The 16,892-nt window shown below is 45.5% G+C and overlaps 1 protein-coding gene across 2 annotated transcripts in view; it reads right to left on the bottom strand.

Moving 5' to 3' along the window:
* PTPN1 (protein tyrosine phosphatase non-receptor type 1) overlaps positions 1-7,618 on the bottom strand; it is a 65,853-nt gene extending 58,235 nt beyond the window's left edge. For both annotated transcript variants that reach the window (XM_044918724.1, XM_021685889.1), the window contains exon 1: positions 7,408-7,618. In XM_044918724.1, coding sequence (XP_044774659.1) covers positions 7,408-7,470 — 63 coding nt within the window. In that variant the 5' untranslated portion in view covers positions 7,471-7,618. The remainder of the gene's footprint in view (positions 1-7,407) is intronic.
* Between the last annotated feature and the right edge of the window lie 9,274 nt (positions 7,619-16,892).

Raw genomic sequence — 16,892 nt, 5'->3', positions numbered from 1 at the left:
TGTTCAGTGAAACTTAGTGTGGCAATTTTAAAATGAGATTCCTCAAAAGGAAGAGATGCACCAGTAAGAAGCCCATTAAGTAAGAAAAAGAGTCAGGGGAAAAACATTTCATGAGAATAACAGATCAGGAAGACTTTTTCCTTCTCCAATCACTAATACATTTAAAAAACAAAATTTGGAAACCTAGTTTTGCTATGCTCATCTTATCTTTGCAAGTGGTGTCGCTTGCCCACAAAAGCCACAAACACAGCCGAGGTTTTTCCTTCTTCATCTGTAAAAGAAAACATGCCCCACTCAGTCTTTGGGAAGCCTCTGCAAGTAAGAGAGAAGGACCCTAGGACACAAGTCCACTTGGGCCCAAAGCTTTACTTCAACAAGTGGTAACCCCTCAATCAGGAACCTGAATTTCCCAGCACAGTACCAGATTCAGAGTAGGAAGCAATGGGCGACGTGGAAAACAAACTGCCTCACTAGAATCATAAGCATTCAAAACTGCAAACTGAATCATGTCACATTTTTTTTAAAAGACCAAAAATTATTTATTAATAGTTGTTATTTCGTCTGCAGTGTGACTCGTACCACATCCCATCAATGGATATGGGGGACTAGACTTTTCCTTGGCTATTTATTACAGCAGAAAAAAGTCTTCCACGTGAAATGGTCTTGCTTCCAGTTTTCAGACATTCAAAATTTATAAACTGTTAGTAAGATACCCGTGATTATGTCACGCTGCCTAGCTAAAAGGGCAGTAGCCAGTGAACTATGAAGTCCACTTCTACAAAGTATTATTTCTAAAATGCTGGAGACTTAGGTACTTTCTTCTCAAACATGGCAGCTGTGTAAACTATCATACTATTCAAATGAAGTTTAGACCAGATGTAGGTTTCTTTCTAAAATTACATCATAAAGGGCAGCTACCCTTCGGGTACCTAGCTGGGGTTGAATCTTTCGTAAATTCTCAAGAATCAGTTCCTCTACCTTTTACAGGAAAAACCACCCAACTGCTACTTAGAGAAAAACTGCAAGCATATTGCATATGTCAGTGCTACTCATTTTCCCACATTACTAAATCACATGAACCCTACTGATTAAAAATGTTTAATACTTCTTGTGGAAAAAAAGACTCAATTCTTTTGAATCGTTAACTATACTCACAGATGACTCGTATACATTTTTGAGCCTAACTGTACTCACCAACCAACACCCACACCTTACAAAACTGAGTAACCGGACGCCTGGGTGGCTCAGGTGGTTAAGCGACTGCCTTCGGCTCAGGTCATGATCCTGGAGTCCCAGGATCGAGTCCCGCATCGGGCTCCCTGCTCGGCAGGGAGTCTGCTTCTCCCTCTGACCCTCCTCCCTCTCATGCTCTCTGTCTCTCATTCTCTCTGTCTCAAATAAATAAATAAAATCTTTAAAAACAAACAAACAAACAAAAAACTGAGTAACCACTGCAGTGTTTACAGGGATGACTTCGGGAACATTAAATTCTCTTTGTGAGTACATTACAGACTTTTATTACTTGACGTGAACCCAGTGATCAGTTAGGCCAGGATCACTTTTACAAAGGGAGGGACTGAAGAAGAAAGTTAGCACAGTTAGTGACAGAGCTGGGACCAAAATGAAAGCAAAAGATTCAACTACTCTCCTGGCCCGAAGGGTGATCTGACCAAAGACCAAAAAACATTTGCCTTTACCATTTATACTTTGGGGGGTGGGGGGAATCACAGACTTTGTAAGGGTTGTTACTTTATGGAGAACCCTAATCAAAAATATTTTACAAACCAACCACATGCAAAGCCCTTCCAGAAGGCATATGAGAACACGTCAAGAGGGATGAGGACAGAGTAATTCAGTAATTCTTAGAGCACCTCCAATTCTATTAAGTTCATCTCAGTCCAAGTACAAATTTGTTATTAAACGTAAAGTTCCTATAAAACAAACTGCTGGCCTCAGCTTCTAGTAGGTAAGAAGTCAAGCCTTTCCTCCAAGCCACCAGGGCAGGTGGTATTAAATTGCCTCAGTAGGCCATACCTTAAAATGTGGTGATTTTCTCCAAGAGTGACCTCTGCTATCAGTACTACTAATGCAGGCTAATCTAATTGTTTCTACCACCCCCTCCCCACCTAGAATGGGAGCTGGGAAACAGGTCTTGTTCGTCTTCATACTGCCAGAGCCTGGCACAGTCCTGCCAACCAATTTTATCCCAACATTTCTTAGGCACTTTGTGCCAGGTGCAGAGGACACCAAGATGAATGAAAGAAGGAAAAGCTGACCTCAACAGCTTGGACTCCAGAGGATATGGGCCCTGATGGAAAGAAACAGTGCCTTTAAGAGCTGGGCTTTAGATGAGATAGGTATGAAGCTGTCTGGAAACACACACACACAGGGGAGAGAGCAAAATCCAAAGCGAGGAGGCACACATTTGAGCTGGGAGATGCAAGCTAGATTGTGGGAAAGGCAGCCTGGACAAAGTGTTAAGCCAAGACATAGAAGAGTGAAAGCTAAGGATGATGTTGGGGGACACTGTACCTTCTAGTGTGGCTAGAATAGAATGTACATGGGAGGGGATGGCTGGAACCTGGCTGCCGTGCTAAGGAGTTTGGACCTTACAGATACTACAAAGGCCCTACAAGTAGTTCAACAGAGTGATAGTCTCAGGTCTGTTTTTTAACACAATTATTCTAGGGATAATGTCAAAAATATACACGGTGGGTGGGGGAAGATGTGAAGAAGCTGTGAAGGGACCATATTAATTCGTTACCAGTTTCCCTCGTTTCTGTGGTGTGGAACTAAAAATGACAAGTGTCTCATAAGGAAGATTTGAGAACCTAGACCCCTGTAGTGGTAGAAAGGATGCCAGGGTGGCCAATCAATGACATGTGGTATAGAGGGAATCAAGGACTATCCCCAGCATTCATGGATATTCAAAACATGCACATCAAATGACTGGTACCAAACTATAATGTCCTGGAAACAATGACCCAGCTAGACTTCCCATTTTCCCCCCAGAACATGGGCAGTAGGAAGAAACACGCCCAGCCTATTTGTCAGTATTAGTTGGTGACAAATTAACCAACAAATTAACAAACTGACAAAGTAACAAAAATGAACAAATTAACATAAACACTAAGGAGGAATACCAGCTTGCACAAAATATGCAAGGCTCGAAGGGTAGGTTTACAAAAAAGTACCTGCTTAATAAAACCATGGCACAGGACAAAAATTGCCAAAAGGATTCTGCAAACTAAAGATCAGAAAATAGACAACTCAAGAAGGGGGATGGGGGAGAAAAAGAAAAGGCACAATTATTTCAGCAGTTTATAGTCTGAAAAACCCTTACACGGCATGTTTAAAAATGTGTTTCTATTATGAAATTCACTATTCATTCAATTACATTATTCAATACCAGGTATTTTTATAGGTCTGGGGGAGCCATTCATGCTAAAATGTAAACACAGTGAGGAGGCTGTGGAGCCCAAAAGTTGATCAACTGGTAACTGAAAATCGTCAGCATCACCATGATTCCCTGGCTCACTTTTGAGAGACATCTGATACAGTTTACATACTTCCAAAAGTACCAAAGTATACCTATAAATATGCCAGGGATGCCAAAGACATAATCCTAGCAAAATGTCCTCCCCTCCACTATTTCTACTTGTGCTCCCAGTTAATTTGAGTCCAGACAATTACAGAGGTCTTCCCACCATTTCCAAAATGGTGATCAGACACCTAAATTTAGTTCACTCAAACCAGGGCTACAGAAGAACATTTAGATCTAATGGGTCACTCAAGATGACTAGAACTTCCCAATCTCTCCATGTCATTTCCGTTTGTCTTTAAGTGAGTCATAGTGTATAGATCTTCCTCCCCTGCACAAAATACAGTTTTTCTCTGAAGAGAATGGTATTGATATAAAAATTATTAGGAAATTTTAATATTCATCTGCTTGGACTGTGACAATAGAAGCTGTATACAGCAGGAAGGAATTTGAGTGAACTATGGTTATAACATGGTTTTAACCCAGTCAGGCATTCGATCATATTTCATAATAAAAGCAGCTATAAAAACAAATGTCAATTGGAAGAGTGGCCCACTTTACAAAGCCTGCCTCTAAAATGGAATAAATCTTGACTTCAAGTCATGAGCTATTGTTGCAATCTCCTTTATCTGAAACAATCACATCATTCACACTGAAAAATAGGAACAGAGAGTCAGAGAATCAAAGAACTGGAGATGAGACAAACAGCAAAACACCTGACCCAAACCTTAAACTACAAACGGAGGGCAGCTCATTAGCTATTTTCATTCATTCCAGCCCTCTCCTCTCTCATTCCGGCTCTGAAAACCAATCCCTTTCCCCGTGTCTGCGATCTCTTTCCTCTTCTGGACAGCCAGACCAACTCAAACTCCAGGCTACTATTACTTCCACTTTTCAAAACAGGCACACAATCGCTTAAATGACAGAAAACAATTTTTAAAACCATCTATCTACATATGCTATCAAAGCTGACTCTTTATATCTAAATGCTGATTAGTATCTATGAGATTAATAATTAAAAACAGTTATGCTCATTTTATCAAGTTGAGATAGCACAGAATCTTTGCCTGAAACATTTGTTTCCTAAGCCACCACATTCCTCGGCATTCAAAGTCTACTTCACCCTTTGTTCTTCTCCCAATTGTTTCCAAGTTTTTGCATCTTTTTGCTTTAGTTAGGAAAGAAGTATAGTGAGAAATAACTGCACTGCCTCATTTACAAAATTTTAAGCCAAAATTACACATTATTTTTCTAATCACCATAGACTACACAAGCTCAAAATGACTTTGGTAGAAGGCTGCCCTCACTGTGACATGCTATAAAATACTAATTTTTTTACTTCTACTTTCTGCCAACGATGCACACATTTCTTTGAATTCTTGAAAAATAATGGTTTTGGTAAACTGACACGCACTTTGGGAAATTTGCCACTTTAGACTCAAGGTCATTTGAACTCTACATTTTTAAAAATGCCCCAGTTGCCCAATAAAGAGCCACTTTCAAACTCAAAAAGGAGAGGATATTCTGATTTCAATTTTAGAAAAGAAAAATATCTGTACGGTATAGGTGAGAAAGCCTATAGTGGACAATTGCCTAAAATAAAAAGAAACCACCTCCAGGAATGTGCAGTCCACTAAGAAGCTGGGGAAATCTCAACACATTGCAATGCGACTAACTCCTGGCATTCAAATGTGGTAGACACACATAAGAACGATGAGGGAAACCAACATGCTTCATGCTGGTGGCGTGTGCAACACAGTTTTAACAATGCTTGGGTGATGGATTTCCCACTCTGCCCTAAAACAGTAAGAAATAAAATTCAACCAAGAACTGTGGGGGTTTTTTTCCCCAAGAACTTTTTAGAATATGAATTTGTTGTTGCCAGCTTAGTTTCAGTACAAAAGATTTTCCCCAATGCTTCCTAGAGGCCATCTACACTTGTGATGGGGTATATTCTAATCAATACTTCGAATCAACAATTTTTTCATTTAAAGCCACTTGAGACTCTACTGCATTAGATTTGATGCAGAAAATTTGTCTACAGGGGCGCCTGGGTGGCTCAGTCGTTAGGCGTCTGCCTTCGGCTCAGGTCATGATCCCAGGGTCCTGGGATCGAGTCCCACATCGGGCTCCCTGCTCCGCAGGAAGCCTGCTTCTCCCTCTCCCACTCCCCCTGCTGTGTCCCTGCTCTCGCTCTTTCTCTGTGTCAAATAAATAAAATCTTTAAAAAAAAAAAAAAGAAAATTTGTCTACACATTCTCAAAGTTACTAGTGGAATTCATTCAATTAACTCAGAGATGAGACAGAATACAAATTTCATATATTGATTCAGCATACTTATACAGATTACAGTGGTTACAAATATTAGCCTATCAGAAGTTAATATCCATTACAGTCCTAGTAAGAAGAATCCTGTCAGATAAGTTTGATGCAAATCCACATGAAGCCAGGCCTGCCAAAAAAAGGCTTTTGTTAGTCAAGCATACCAAAGAACTGCTTAAAGCTTTTTTCCTTTTTAAGTGGAGCTCAAAATAGACTTTAATACTACCAGCTGATGGATCTCACAATTTGCCTTTTGAGACTATAAGCTGAAAACAGAATAAAATGCATTCTCCCTTTACACAAGTAACAAAAATCTCCCTATTCTGTCCATCGCCTATTTAAAATACCGAGTGTGGTTTTGGTTAATCCTCTCACAACCCCCGCAATGACATTTAATCAGAAGCTCGTATTTTCTTTAGAGAATTTAGCTGCTTATGAAAGCAGACCTTTTCGTGTTGTTAATCTGATGCTGCCCATAGGTGAGAAACCCTACCTTTCTAACTTTTTTATTTATGAACCATGTAACCCACAAGGAGATGAAGACTGGGAGGACTCGATTATCTCAGCCAGGGCAAAAAAAGATAAGATGCTCACTGGGGAAAGAAGCTATTTTAGAAAGGGCAAAAAACGTTAACCTTCCCTGTTTCCTGCCTGAAAGGGTAATATTTTGGCCCCAGAAGAGTGAGTATTGCAGGTCTTCTGGCTGAAAAGCGCTTTGGCCTGATCATCTCAGGGCTTGCCGCTGCTCCTCATTCAGCGCACAGTGCAAAAGTCTCTTCCTCTCACAGATCCTCCCTGATCCCCCTTGAGGTGGCCCACCTTCCAGGCAGTGACTCTACCCCGTTATGGTGTTTTGTTTTCGTCACAGCATTTGTAACAATCTGAAATGATTTGCTCATGGGTTTGATTGCCCTATTCGACTCTAAGCTCCGCGAGAAATAGGGTCTTGTCTGTCTTGTTCTGCAAACACTACTTCCAGCGCCATGCCCAGCATAGAAAAGGCACGCCAATTCATGTTCACTAAATGAATGAACAGGAAGGGGGAAGAGGACTGTCATCCTTGGGACTTGACACACACTCAGACGAGGGGAAAGGAAATGTGAAGGAGGGAGGGGGGAGTAACCCTTTCCCCCAGGGAGACAAAGGAAGAGAGTCTGAGGTGGTCCAGTCTAGAAAAGGAAGTAGTGGGGGTGTTCCATCAACCCCAGGGGACAAAGAGTGGATAAGCAGGGGGGCGGGGTCAGGGTGCGAGGGATTCGCGCTGAGAGCACCGACCGGTGGCCTCCAGGCTTGAGGGGTCACCCGGGCTGGAGGATATAAGGTGGGTGGGGAATCAAAGGGGTTTGAGAGGCCCCGGAGAGACGCAGGCCGACCCGGGGGACAAAGAGAGAGGAGGCCGGTCTCTGCCGCCGTCGGATCGAATCCTCACGCAGCACGGCCGAGGGGAGAGTGAGACCCAGAGGGAGGACCGGGCCCGGGGGTCTGAGAGGAAGGTTCTCGCGGCCTAAGCTAGGGGCCTGCCGCGCTCCGGGGCGCTACCCCACCTGGTAAATGGCCGCCCAGCTCCCGGCCTTGTCGATCTGCTCGAACTCCTTTTCCATCTCCATGACGGGCCAGGGCGGCTGCTGCGCCTCCTCCTGGGCCCACTGCACCGCCTGCTGCTCTAGGCCGCGCCGCGCTCTCAGCTCTGAGTCCCGCTGCAAGCCTCGACTCCCGCCGCTACTGCCGCCCTAGCCGCCGCTGCTTCTTCATGTCAACCCGGCAGCCGGAAGTACGCACCGCGCTACCGCGGGCTCCGCCCCCGCGTGAGAGAACCAATCAGCACTCGAAAATGTCGGCAAGCACTTCCGCGGGGCGGAGCCGGGGGGAGGTGCTGGGGGAAGTGGCCTCAGCCCCGCGAGACGTCCGGCAGCGTGCGCTCCCTCCCTCCTCCCGCCTCGGGGCTCGGGGCTTGGGCGTGACCCACGCCGGTTGCCTAGGCGACCCTGGGAGCCCCGCCCACGGAGCGTGGGTTTGCAAGGCCCCAGTGGGTCTTGGGTTCAAGTCTCGCCGCGGCCCGTTGAGTCACAGAGTGGCCCTGAAGTAACCGTGCATCTGTCTTTCAGCGCCAGGATCCTGGCCTCAGTGCTGCAAGCTGGAGTATGGGCCGAGGGCTGCATGTCTTCCCCTCAGGCCAAATGTCTGCCCCTTTTTTGAGGGTACTATCCTTGTCTGAAATGCAAGATTTCTGTTTGAGGTCTCCTATCCTGGGCACTGCAGGAATGAATGGATTGGGGTCTTGGAATGATTTTCAATATTTCTCAAAGTAGCAAGGAAATCCTGCTCAGACTGGACTCAGTGGAGCAAAAATTACGTGGTACGTTCATGTATTGAATAATGCAGATTTCTAGAAGCACCTTAAAAGGATTCAGATACCAGGAATCTGTATTTTTCATCAGCAGCTCCAGCTACTATACCTGTGGTCCTTAGAGCACATATGAGAAAGTCTGTGCAGGTTGCCTTCCTGTGGGTTCTGCTTTAAGCCATTCATTTCTGGGCCTGGCACATTATATGGGATTGTGAACTCCGTGGGGTCAGAGGACCTAGAAAACTGAATCATCGTTTTCATTGTTCCCATCTCAGGCCTGCCCAGAGAAGCTGCCTGATGTCACTGGTTGAATTCCAGCTCATTCCTTGAGTGCTTGTGGCAGGCACTGCGCCTAGCACTCCAAGTACACATTCTCATCTAATTTCTACAACAACCCTACAATACGGGCACTATTATTATTCCCATTTTATAGATGAGGAAACTGAGGTGCACAGAGGCAAAATCACTTGTCCTTAGTAGCATTGCACATTGGCACAGAGGCCAAGATTCTCACCAAGTCTCCAGGGGAGTGCTTGCTTTGGAGCCAGACTGCCTAGGTCCAAATTCCAGCTCTACTAAATGCTAGCGCTGCAACTTTGAGCAAATTATCTAACCTCTCTCTGCTTTTGTTCCCTCCTTTGTAAAATGAGGACAACAAAGGTAGCCACCTCATAGAGGTGGTGTGAAGCCTGAATGATTATATGTTGCTATAGATCTTGCTTTTAGTGTAGTGAGTGGATCAACACATTATTAGCCCGCATTATTATATACTTTCAAATAATAGCAAATAAGGAGGTAAATGAGTGATTATTGAATAAATACAACTGGTTTGATAGCCAATGTATTTTTTTTAAAGATTTTATTTATTTATCAGAGACAGAGAGAGAGAGCATAAGCGGTGGGGGGAGGGGGTACCAGGCAGAGGGAGAAGCAGGCTCCCCGCTGAGCAGGGAGCTCAATATGGGACTCCATCCCAGGAGCCTGGGATCATGACCTCAGCCAAAGGCAGACACTCAACCCACTGAGCCACCCAAGTGTCCTAGCCAATGTCTTTAGAAACTGAGTATTCCGTGGGGGAAAATTAACAGAAGATGCCCATTCTGGTGAAAAGTTTGGAAACCCCTACACTTGGAAGCTGCCTAATTTAAGTCTTAGCCATTTAGGTGACTCTCCTGTCTCCTGAACTCTTCCTGCCCTTATTTCTTTGAGTGTTAGTTTGTCTGGAACGCACAGAACTGAGAGCTCCTTGGAGGAACAGAGAACAGGGCTGGTTCATTCCTGTCCTCCTGAACTGAGCTAAGTAAATAAATCAAATATCTATCTGGAGCCCAGGTGGCCTGCCTGCCTGCAGGGAGTGCCACTCAGTGACTGGAACGGCCTCAGGGTGGTTCCAAAGTTACACACAGGTTCTTGGGGGCTGCAGGAGGCGGCTAATGCAAGGTCCGAGTTTGGACTGTTTCATGGCTGCATTAATTTCCTAGAGCTGCCGTGTAACAAATGATCACCAATTTGGTGGCTTAAAACAACAGAAATTTATGTTCAAACAGTTGTGGAGGCCAGAAGTCTGAAATCAAGGTGCAGCAGGGCTGTGCCCCTTCCGAAGGCTCTAGGGGAGAATATTCCTTGCCTCTTGCAGCTCCTGGTGGCTGCAATCATTCCGTGGCTTGTGGCGTATCACTCCAGTCTCTGTGTTCATCATTACCTGGTTTTCTTCTCTATCTTCCCCTCTTCTGTCTGTCTAATCTCCCTCTGCCTCACTCTTATAAGGATACCTGTCACTGGATTTAGGACCGACCCTAATCCAGGATGATTTGGCAATCCCAAGTGATCCAAGATGATCTCATTTTAAGATCCTTAAATTAATTACATCTGCAAAGCCCTTTTTCTGAAAAAGATCATATTCTAGATTCTGGGGGTTAGGACTTGGACATATTTTTGGGGGGAGGCCCCAATCAACCTATTACCGTGGCAGAGGGTGAAACTGGTCACAAACATTGATCCTGAATGAAATCCCTAATTTCAGGTATCTGCTAATCCCGTTATATCCATTCTTCACATAGCAGTAGAGCTTTTAATATTTGGATCATGAAACTCTAATACGTAAAACCTTCCAATAGTTTCCCATCCTTCTTAGAATGAACCCCAAATAAATCCTAACCCTGGCCCATAAGACCCAGGCAACCTGGTTCCTGCCCACCTCCCCAGCCTCTCCCCTCTTTTCATACTCCATTCCAGACAGGTCCTTAATACATCGAACTAGTTCCACCTCAGGACCTTTGCACCAGCTGTAACTTCTGCCTGGACCACACTTCCTGCAGATCTTCTCACCCTTCAGGTCTCAGGTCAAATGTCACTTCTGTAGACAGGTTTTTTCTGACACAGAACAGAGCTTGTCTTGTGCACCATGGCATTCACCCCTGTCTAAAATTCCCCCGCAAAATTATTTATTTGTTGGCTTGCTTTCCTCTCCTGCCCCCCCCCATAATGTTCTATGGGGGTAGGGACCTTGATTTTCTGTCTGTGTCCCAAGCATCTGATATTGGGTCGGGAGGAGGGACCCAAGGTCTTCTGTGGCTCTCTGTAGCTTGCTTTTCATCTGTACAGCTCCCCCAGTTCCTGCCAAGGCCTGGCCGGGAATCAGCCAAGCCCTGCGATCCCTCAGAGATTTGATGGTGATGATTGGGACTCTTTTAGTGATGACTATTTAGAAAATAAACAAATGACCACGTGTCATGATAGCTGAAACCTTTTCCCGGCAGGCATGCCTGAGGAATGGGCTCATGCAATTTATTAGGCTTTTCCTTCATGGATTTAGCTAATGAAGGAAATCAATGACCCATTAAACTTTTTAAAAAGTCCTAAAGAGCTGTCAGTGGAGAAGGATGGCTGTTTACCAAGCCTCCAACAGATCATCTGCTCCTAACTTAGCCGTGTCAGCAAGTTTCCTGGTAAAAACTGTCCTGGTCGTTTTTCTGGGAGATAGCCCAGGTTAAGAGCTTGGGATCCGGAGTGAGACCAAATTGGTCTCTGATGAAATGTCGCTTCCTCAGAGAGGCCCTCTCTGATGTCTTCTAATAAACGGTATCCCAACACCCTATCCCTTTTCCCTCTTAGCACTTACCAGGCATTTAAGGACTTATTTTCTCTCATCTGTTAACATGTGGTATCATGTTCTATATTTGTTTTATGTGTCTATCATCCAGCTCCACCACTAAATATAAACATCATAAAAGAAAAGAGACTAAGGTGATTTGGTTTAATGCTGTCTGCCTTGAGTGACAGGTCATTCCCACATGAGCACCGGAGTCCTCAGAAGGTTCCAGAAACCAAGATGACAGGGCTTCTTTCTACCTCACAGACTCCGAGCTCGGGGTCATCCAGCTCCCTTTGTCCACTAGTGAGGACACACAGCCAGGAAAGGAAGTGGCCCTGTCGTCTGAGAATCACACATGCCCTCCTAACATAGTTTAGCACCTCGACTGGATGGATGGCTGGTGTGGGGTCAGCCAAAGACCTCCCTGAGAATAACTGACTGGGGACAAAGCCAAGGCCCACAGCACTGGAGACTGAGTGCATAGCGTTTCAGTCTCCAGCCGCAGACTGCACTGTGGTCTTGCATTTTATACTTCCCAACAGCCCTGCAAGCCTCGCATTATCCCATTTTGCAGATGAGGAAATGGCTGTTCAAAGAGCAAAAAGAGGTAAAATCAGTGAATACCCAATACAGAACGCTGGCTTGGACACAGCAGATCAGAAGCTTTTACATCTTGCATCTGCTGCTTACTTGCTTTGAGGCCTTGGGCAAGTTGCTTAACCCCCTGGTGTCAGCCTGGATGCTTTCCAGTGAGAAAAACCCAACTGAAAGTGGCCTTCACAAAATGGGGAATTTACTGGCTCATGAAACTGGGAAGTCCAAAAGTGGCTTGCTTCAGGCATTGCCCTATCCAGGAGCTCAAACAATACCGTCATGACTCTCTCCAGCTCTCTTATCTGCTGCCCCCTGTGTTAGCTTCAGACTCAGATAGGCTCTCCCCCTGAGATCGCCAGGATGGCCCCAGCGGCTCCAGGCTCACATCCTGCCAGCCCAGCAACCCCAATGGAAAGAGTGCTTCTTTTCCCTGGTGGTCTCAGCGCAAGTCCTGGCCTTGAATCTCATTGGTCAATTGAGTCTCACATCTCTACACCAATCTCTCTGTCCAAGAGATATATTTGCAAATGAAGAAACTGAGGCCCAGAGAGGTCAACTTCTTAACCAAGGTCACATAGCTATAAGTAGCAAAGTGGGATTTAAATATGGGCAGTCTGGTTTCAGCACCTCTGCTCTTGGCCATGCTCTACGGTCTCTCCAAGAACTCCCATGAGCACTAAACAAATAATCACCATGAAAAGATCAGAATAGTGATAATAATTGTCACTTACACTAACATGGTGGAGCCTGTATTATTTTCCCCCATTTGAACTGAGGCACAGAAAGGTTAAGGAACTTGCTGATGGTCACACTGCTAAGAAAGGATGGAGCCAGGATTTGAACCCAGTTTAGCTCTAGATGCTGCTCCCAGTTCTGACATTCTGTCCATAGATACCAGTTCTGCACTGTTTCAGAATTCTGAGCAAAGTTTGCAGTCCAGAAGCTCCTCACTCACATCCTTACTGGACTCCCCCACCTCTCCACCCCCAGAAAATATTTTAGACTATTCCAAGCCATTAAAAATAAAAACAAAAATAAATCCATAAATCTAATCTGGAGCTGCCTGTCTTGAAGGGTGACTGCCTGGGCAGGGGGTGGGGGGTGGGGGTGGAAAAGGCGCTCAGGGGAAACTAGGGGAATCACGTGTGTTCTGAGAAAGAGGGTCAGAGGCACGGGGGAAGGTTCCAGGAGGGAAGTTAAAACCCGAGGATGGAAACTAGACCAGGCCCCATGCTTTCAGCAAAGGAGGAGTCCAGGAGGGTTTCCAGAGGCCACTGCAACTTCTCCTACCCTCTAGTTTAGAGGGTTGGAGGTGGGGGGACACTTTCAATGCACACGCAGTGATTCTGGGTAGAAGTTCTGGAATCCAGCTGAGTTGGGCTTGTGTGCCCTTGGACAAGTCCTCCACCCTCTGCGGTCCTCGGCTTTCAGTCTTCTTCCATCACAGGGATATGATGGTCAGACAAAAGGGTGTCCAGCTCAGTCTCTAGTTCATGGCAAGGAATTAATACCCATGGCTGTTGTCATTCTGACTGTGTAGGTCGCTGAGTGGAAAAAGCAGGCTGCCACGGGCTTCCAGACGTTTCCATAGTATATGTGGTAAGCTGCTGTCTACCATCTCTAATTTTTGTCCTGCTGGTGGAGGTGAGCAGGGCCAGCTTTGCGGGCATGTGTGCAATCTGTGCATATCCTTATGAAGATTTTGAACTTCTTGGTAATTTTTGAATGAGGGACTCTGTGTGTAGCTAGTCCGAGAGGTGAGATCTCGATTTTCAAATTCTTGAAGTAGGGCTAGAAGCCATTTCTGTCTTTGAAAATGGAAATGGTCTCTCCCCTTTATTCTGGGAAGAACCACTGCTCTTGGGGGGAAGTCCTAAAGCACTGACATTGTCCAGATACAATGATTCCCCATATTGGATTGTATACAATTGTTTAGTAACAGGAATTAGAATAGCTACATGTATTGGGTGTTAACTGTGGGCCAGGTTCTGTGCTAAGCTAGCATTTTACCTCCATCATCTCTCTAGATCTTCCCAACGAACCTGTGAGTGGGGCTGTCATTAACCTAATTTCAAGATGAGGGAACAGAGTGGTTATGTAACTTGTCCACTGTCCCACAGCCGCGTTGGCATAATGAGTCGAGTGGGTCTTTACATTCTAAGCTTACATTTAGATAGAAATGTTCTGGGAATCCTTGGGAGAGATGTATGTCTTTTTGATCAAGTATTGCTCTAGTAGGTTTTGCATTTGAAAATGGAAATAGCCTATCATTTGAGACCCGACTGTGCAGAGAAGGAGCCCCTGACCCAAACTTTTCTTCTTCTTTTGCTGGAGGCAGACATGTGGAGAGGACCCACACTTGAAGTGACCGAAAGCAGAGGGACCCAGACTAGGGGGAATGTGCTTACAACTCTGATGCTGTCCTCACCTGGGCTGTGGGGACAACACAGTGGATGGAGCTCCCCCACTGCCCATATCTGGGGTAGGTAAGGAAGAGGAGGGTTCAAAATTCTAGAGAGAAAGGGTCAGGAAGCCTCCCTCCAGGAGAGGTAGGCTGGCTCCCACAACACGGTGGCAGGCTGGAGAGAAAGGAGGGTAAAGACCAGCATGAGAGAAAGAATGATCCAGGTACCTGGGCTCAAGGAGCTATTTGTTTACAGATCCATCTTGCATGTTCCTTTTCTGCATTGTAACTCCACCTGTTATTGCCAAGGCTTTAATAAAATTTCATCCGCTGCTATGGACTCATCTTAGCTTTGGGGTCAGATATTAATTGTCACCAACGTAAAATCTCCTCTTTTTTTTTCATAGAAATAGGATTGCAGCCAGACAAATACCTGCCAGCCAAAGACTACATTTCCCAGCTTCCCTTGCAGCTAGATATGCCATGTAACTACATGATGGCCAATAAGACAGGGATAGAAGTGATGTGCTCCACTTCTAAATCACACCCTCAAAGACTGAGGGGGTGCTGGGGGTGGGGGACAGGGGAAGTTCTTTCTTTCACATTTTCCTCCATCCTGCTGCCTGCAATGTGGACATAGTGGGCTCCAACTTGAACTGTGCATTCAAGGGCAACAATGCAAGGGAAACAAGAGAACAAGATAGAGGGAGCCTGGGACCCTGACTCCGAGGAGCTTCCCCATCCTCCCCAAACTGATCACACACAGATTGTTACATGAGAGAGACATAAAAAAGGGCTGCTATTCAGCTGATATGCATGGATCCGGTCATCCTGGTTGCTTACAGGCATCATTCTGATTGTTAGAAATGAACTGCTTTGTTGAAGCCAATGTTAGTGGTGGTCTTAGTTATGATAACTGAGCCTATATTCCAATGAACCCAGCCATGATCTCGGGGGCTGTTAAGGAAGAGGGCAGGCTACTGCTGCTAGGTCAAGACGGTGTTGGGGACAGGCGCAGCATCCTGGTGCAGGCAGTTAAAAACTGGCAGTGGAGGGCAGTGGAAGTCCTGACAGAGATGGCTCACTATGGTTGCCAAGCAGCCCCAAGGACAGTCCATGGGACATGTAAACATCCTGCCAGAGATTCTGAGTAATATCCTGCAGAAAGAACCTGATAAAAATTTGGTCTTCTTATAGTCATGGAGTCCTCCCGGAAATTTGGGGGATAGCTGGAGTTATAAACAGTGCCCAGCCGATGTTAATTCCCTTCGGAGGCAGATACTTTTGGTTGTCTATCTACCCATCATTCCCTTTCCCTTTCTTCTTGGTTGACAGAGCCCACCCATTATAACAGAGGCTGAAAAAGTGAAATGTTCCTTTTAGAAGTCACGTTCGCCGTCCAAGCATGGCTATATGACTCTATCCCAGCCAGTGGGATGTGAGGCAAAGTCTGCCCAGGAGCTTCTGGGAAAGGCTTTTTCCTCTCATAAGAGAGACATGTGAGAGGAAGTGTGCCTTTTCTTTGCCAGGCTAAGGCTGGAGGAGCAGAGAGATAGACAGCACCTGGGTCCTTGGCAACATCGTTGGGTTGTTAAACTGTCCCTGGAACCACCTAGCTCTAGATGTCTTTGTAAAGACCATAAATGGTTTTGTTGTTAAAGCCACTTTGGGTTGGCTTTTTTGTTACTCGCAGCCCAAAACATGCTAACTGATCCACTGCCTTTGTCTTCTTTCTCTACTTTCCTCCAGCCCTATGGGTCTCAAGTTGAACCACATGCCTTCTCCAGAGCACCAGTTGCTTTGGAAGTCAAGATCTCTTGGAAACTACCTGCGTCACCACTGTCCTGAATAAGAACCTCCCTGTCACTCTTAACTTCTTCATTTCAGGAGTGAGATCTGTATCTGGGTGGGGTGAGAGCAGAACTTCAGCCTTTGTGCGAACCTCATTTTGGCATGGATCGATCCTCTAGTATTGGTCCCATCAGGTCACCTTTGTGTCTCTCTCAGCTGACTAGGAGCCCCTCACAGGCATGGACTGTGTAGTATTCATCGTGGCACATCTCCAGGGTAGCTCAGGACCTGGGCAAGAGGAGGTGCTCCCTGAATCCTTGTTGAATGAATACATGAAACAATGAATCATCTAAACCCAATGTTATCACCTCCCTAAACAGAGCCGATTTCCCTCCCCACTGTCCTCCTCCGCTACTCTAGGACAAGCCAGTTCTTGCAGAAATAGAGCCAGGAAGAAAAAGTCAACCCAACTCTCCTTGCAAAGCAGCTTCTAATCCTCCCCTTAAAATCCCTTTAACCCACTCGCTGTCAGCCTCAATTCTGGCTCAGCACCAAGCCAACTCTGACCCAGGTCTTCTCAAAGAAGGGAAAGGGGGAGGAGGGAGAGAAGGATGGAAACTGTATTTAAGACACCTCCAGAAACATGGAAGAAGTAAAGATAGAAGAAATCCAGAGCGGGCCTTCTCTCCACTCGGAGTTCTAAGTGCTAGCATCGGGGGCGGGACATTTTTATTTTTCTCAGTTCTTTTTCTATCACAAAAGGAATACACATTTAATGAAGAGATCTTGGAACGTGCAT

The sequence above is a fragment of the Neomonachus schauinslandi genome, chromosome 10 (genome assembly GCF_002201575.2).
Source record: "Neomonachus schauinslandi chromosome 10, ASM220157v2, whole genome shotgun sequence".
NCBI classification, from domain to species: domain Eukaryota; kingdom Metazoa; phylum Chordata; class Mammalia; order Carnivora; family Phocidae; genus Neomonachus; species Neomonachus schauinslandi.
This window is presented reverse-complemented; position numbering and strand designations above follow the sequence as displayed.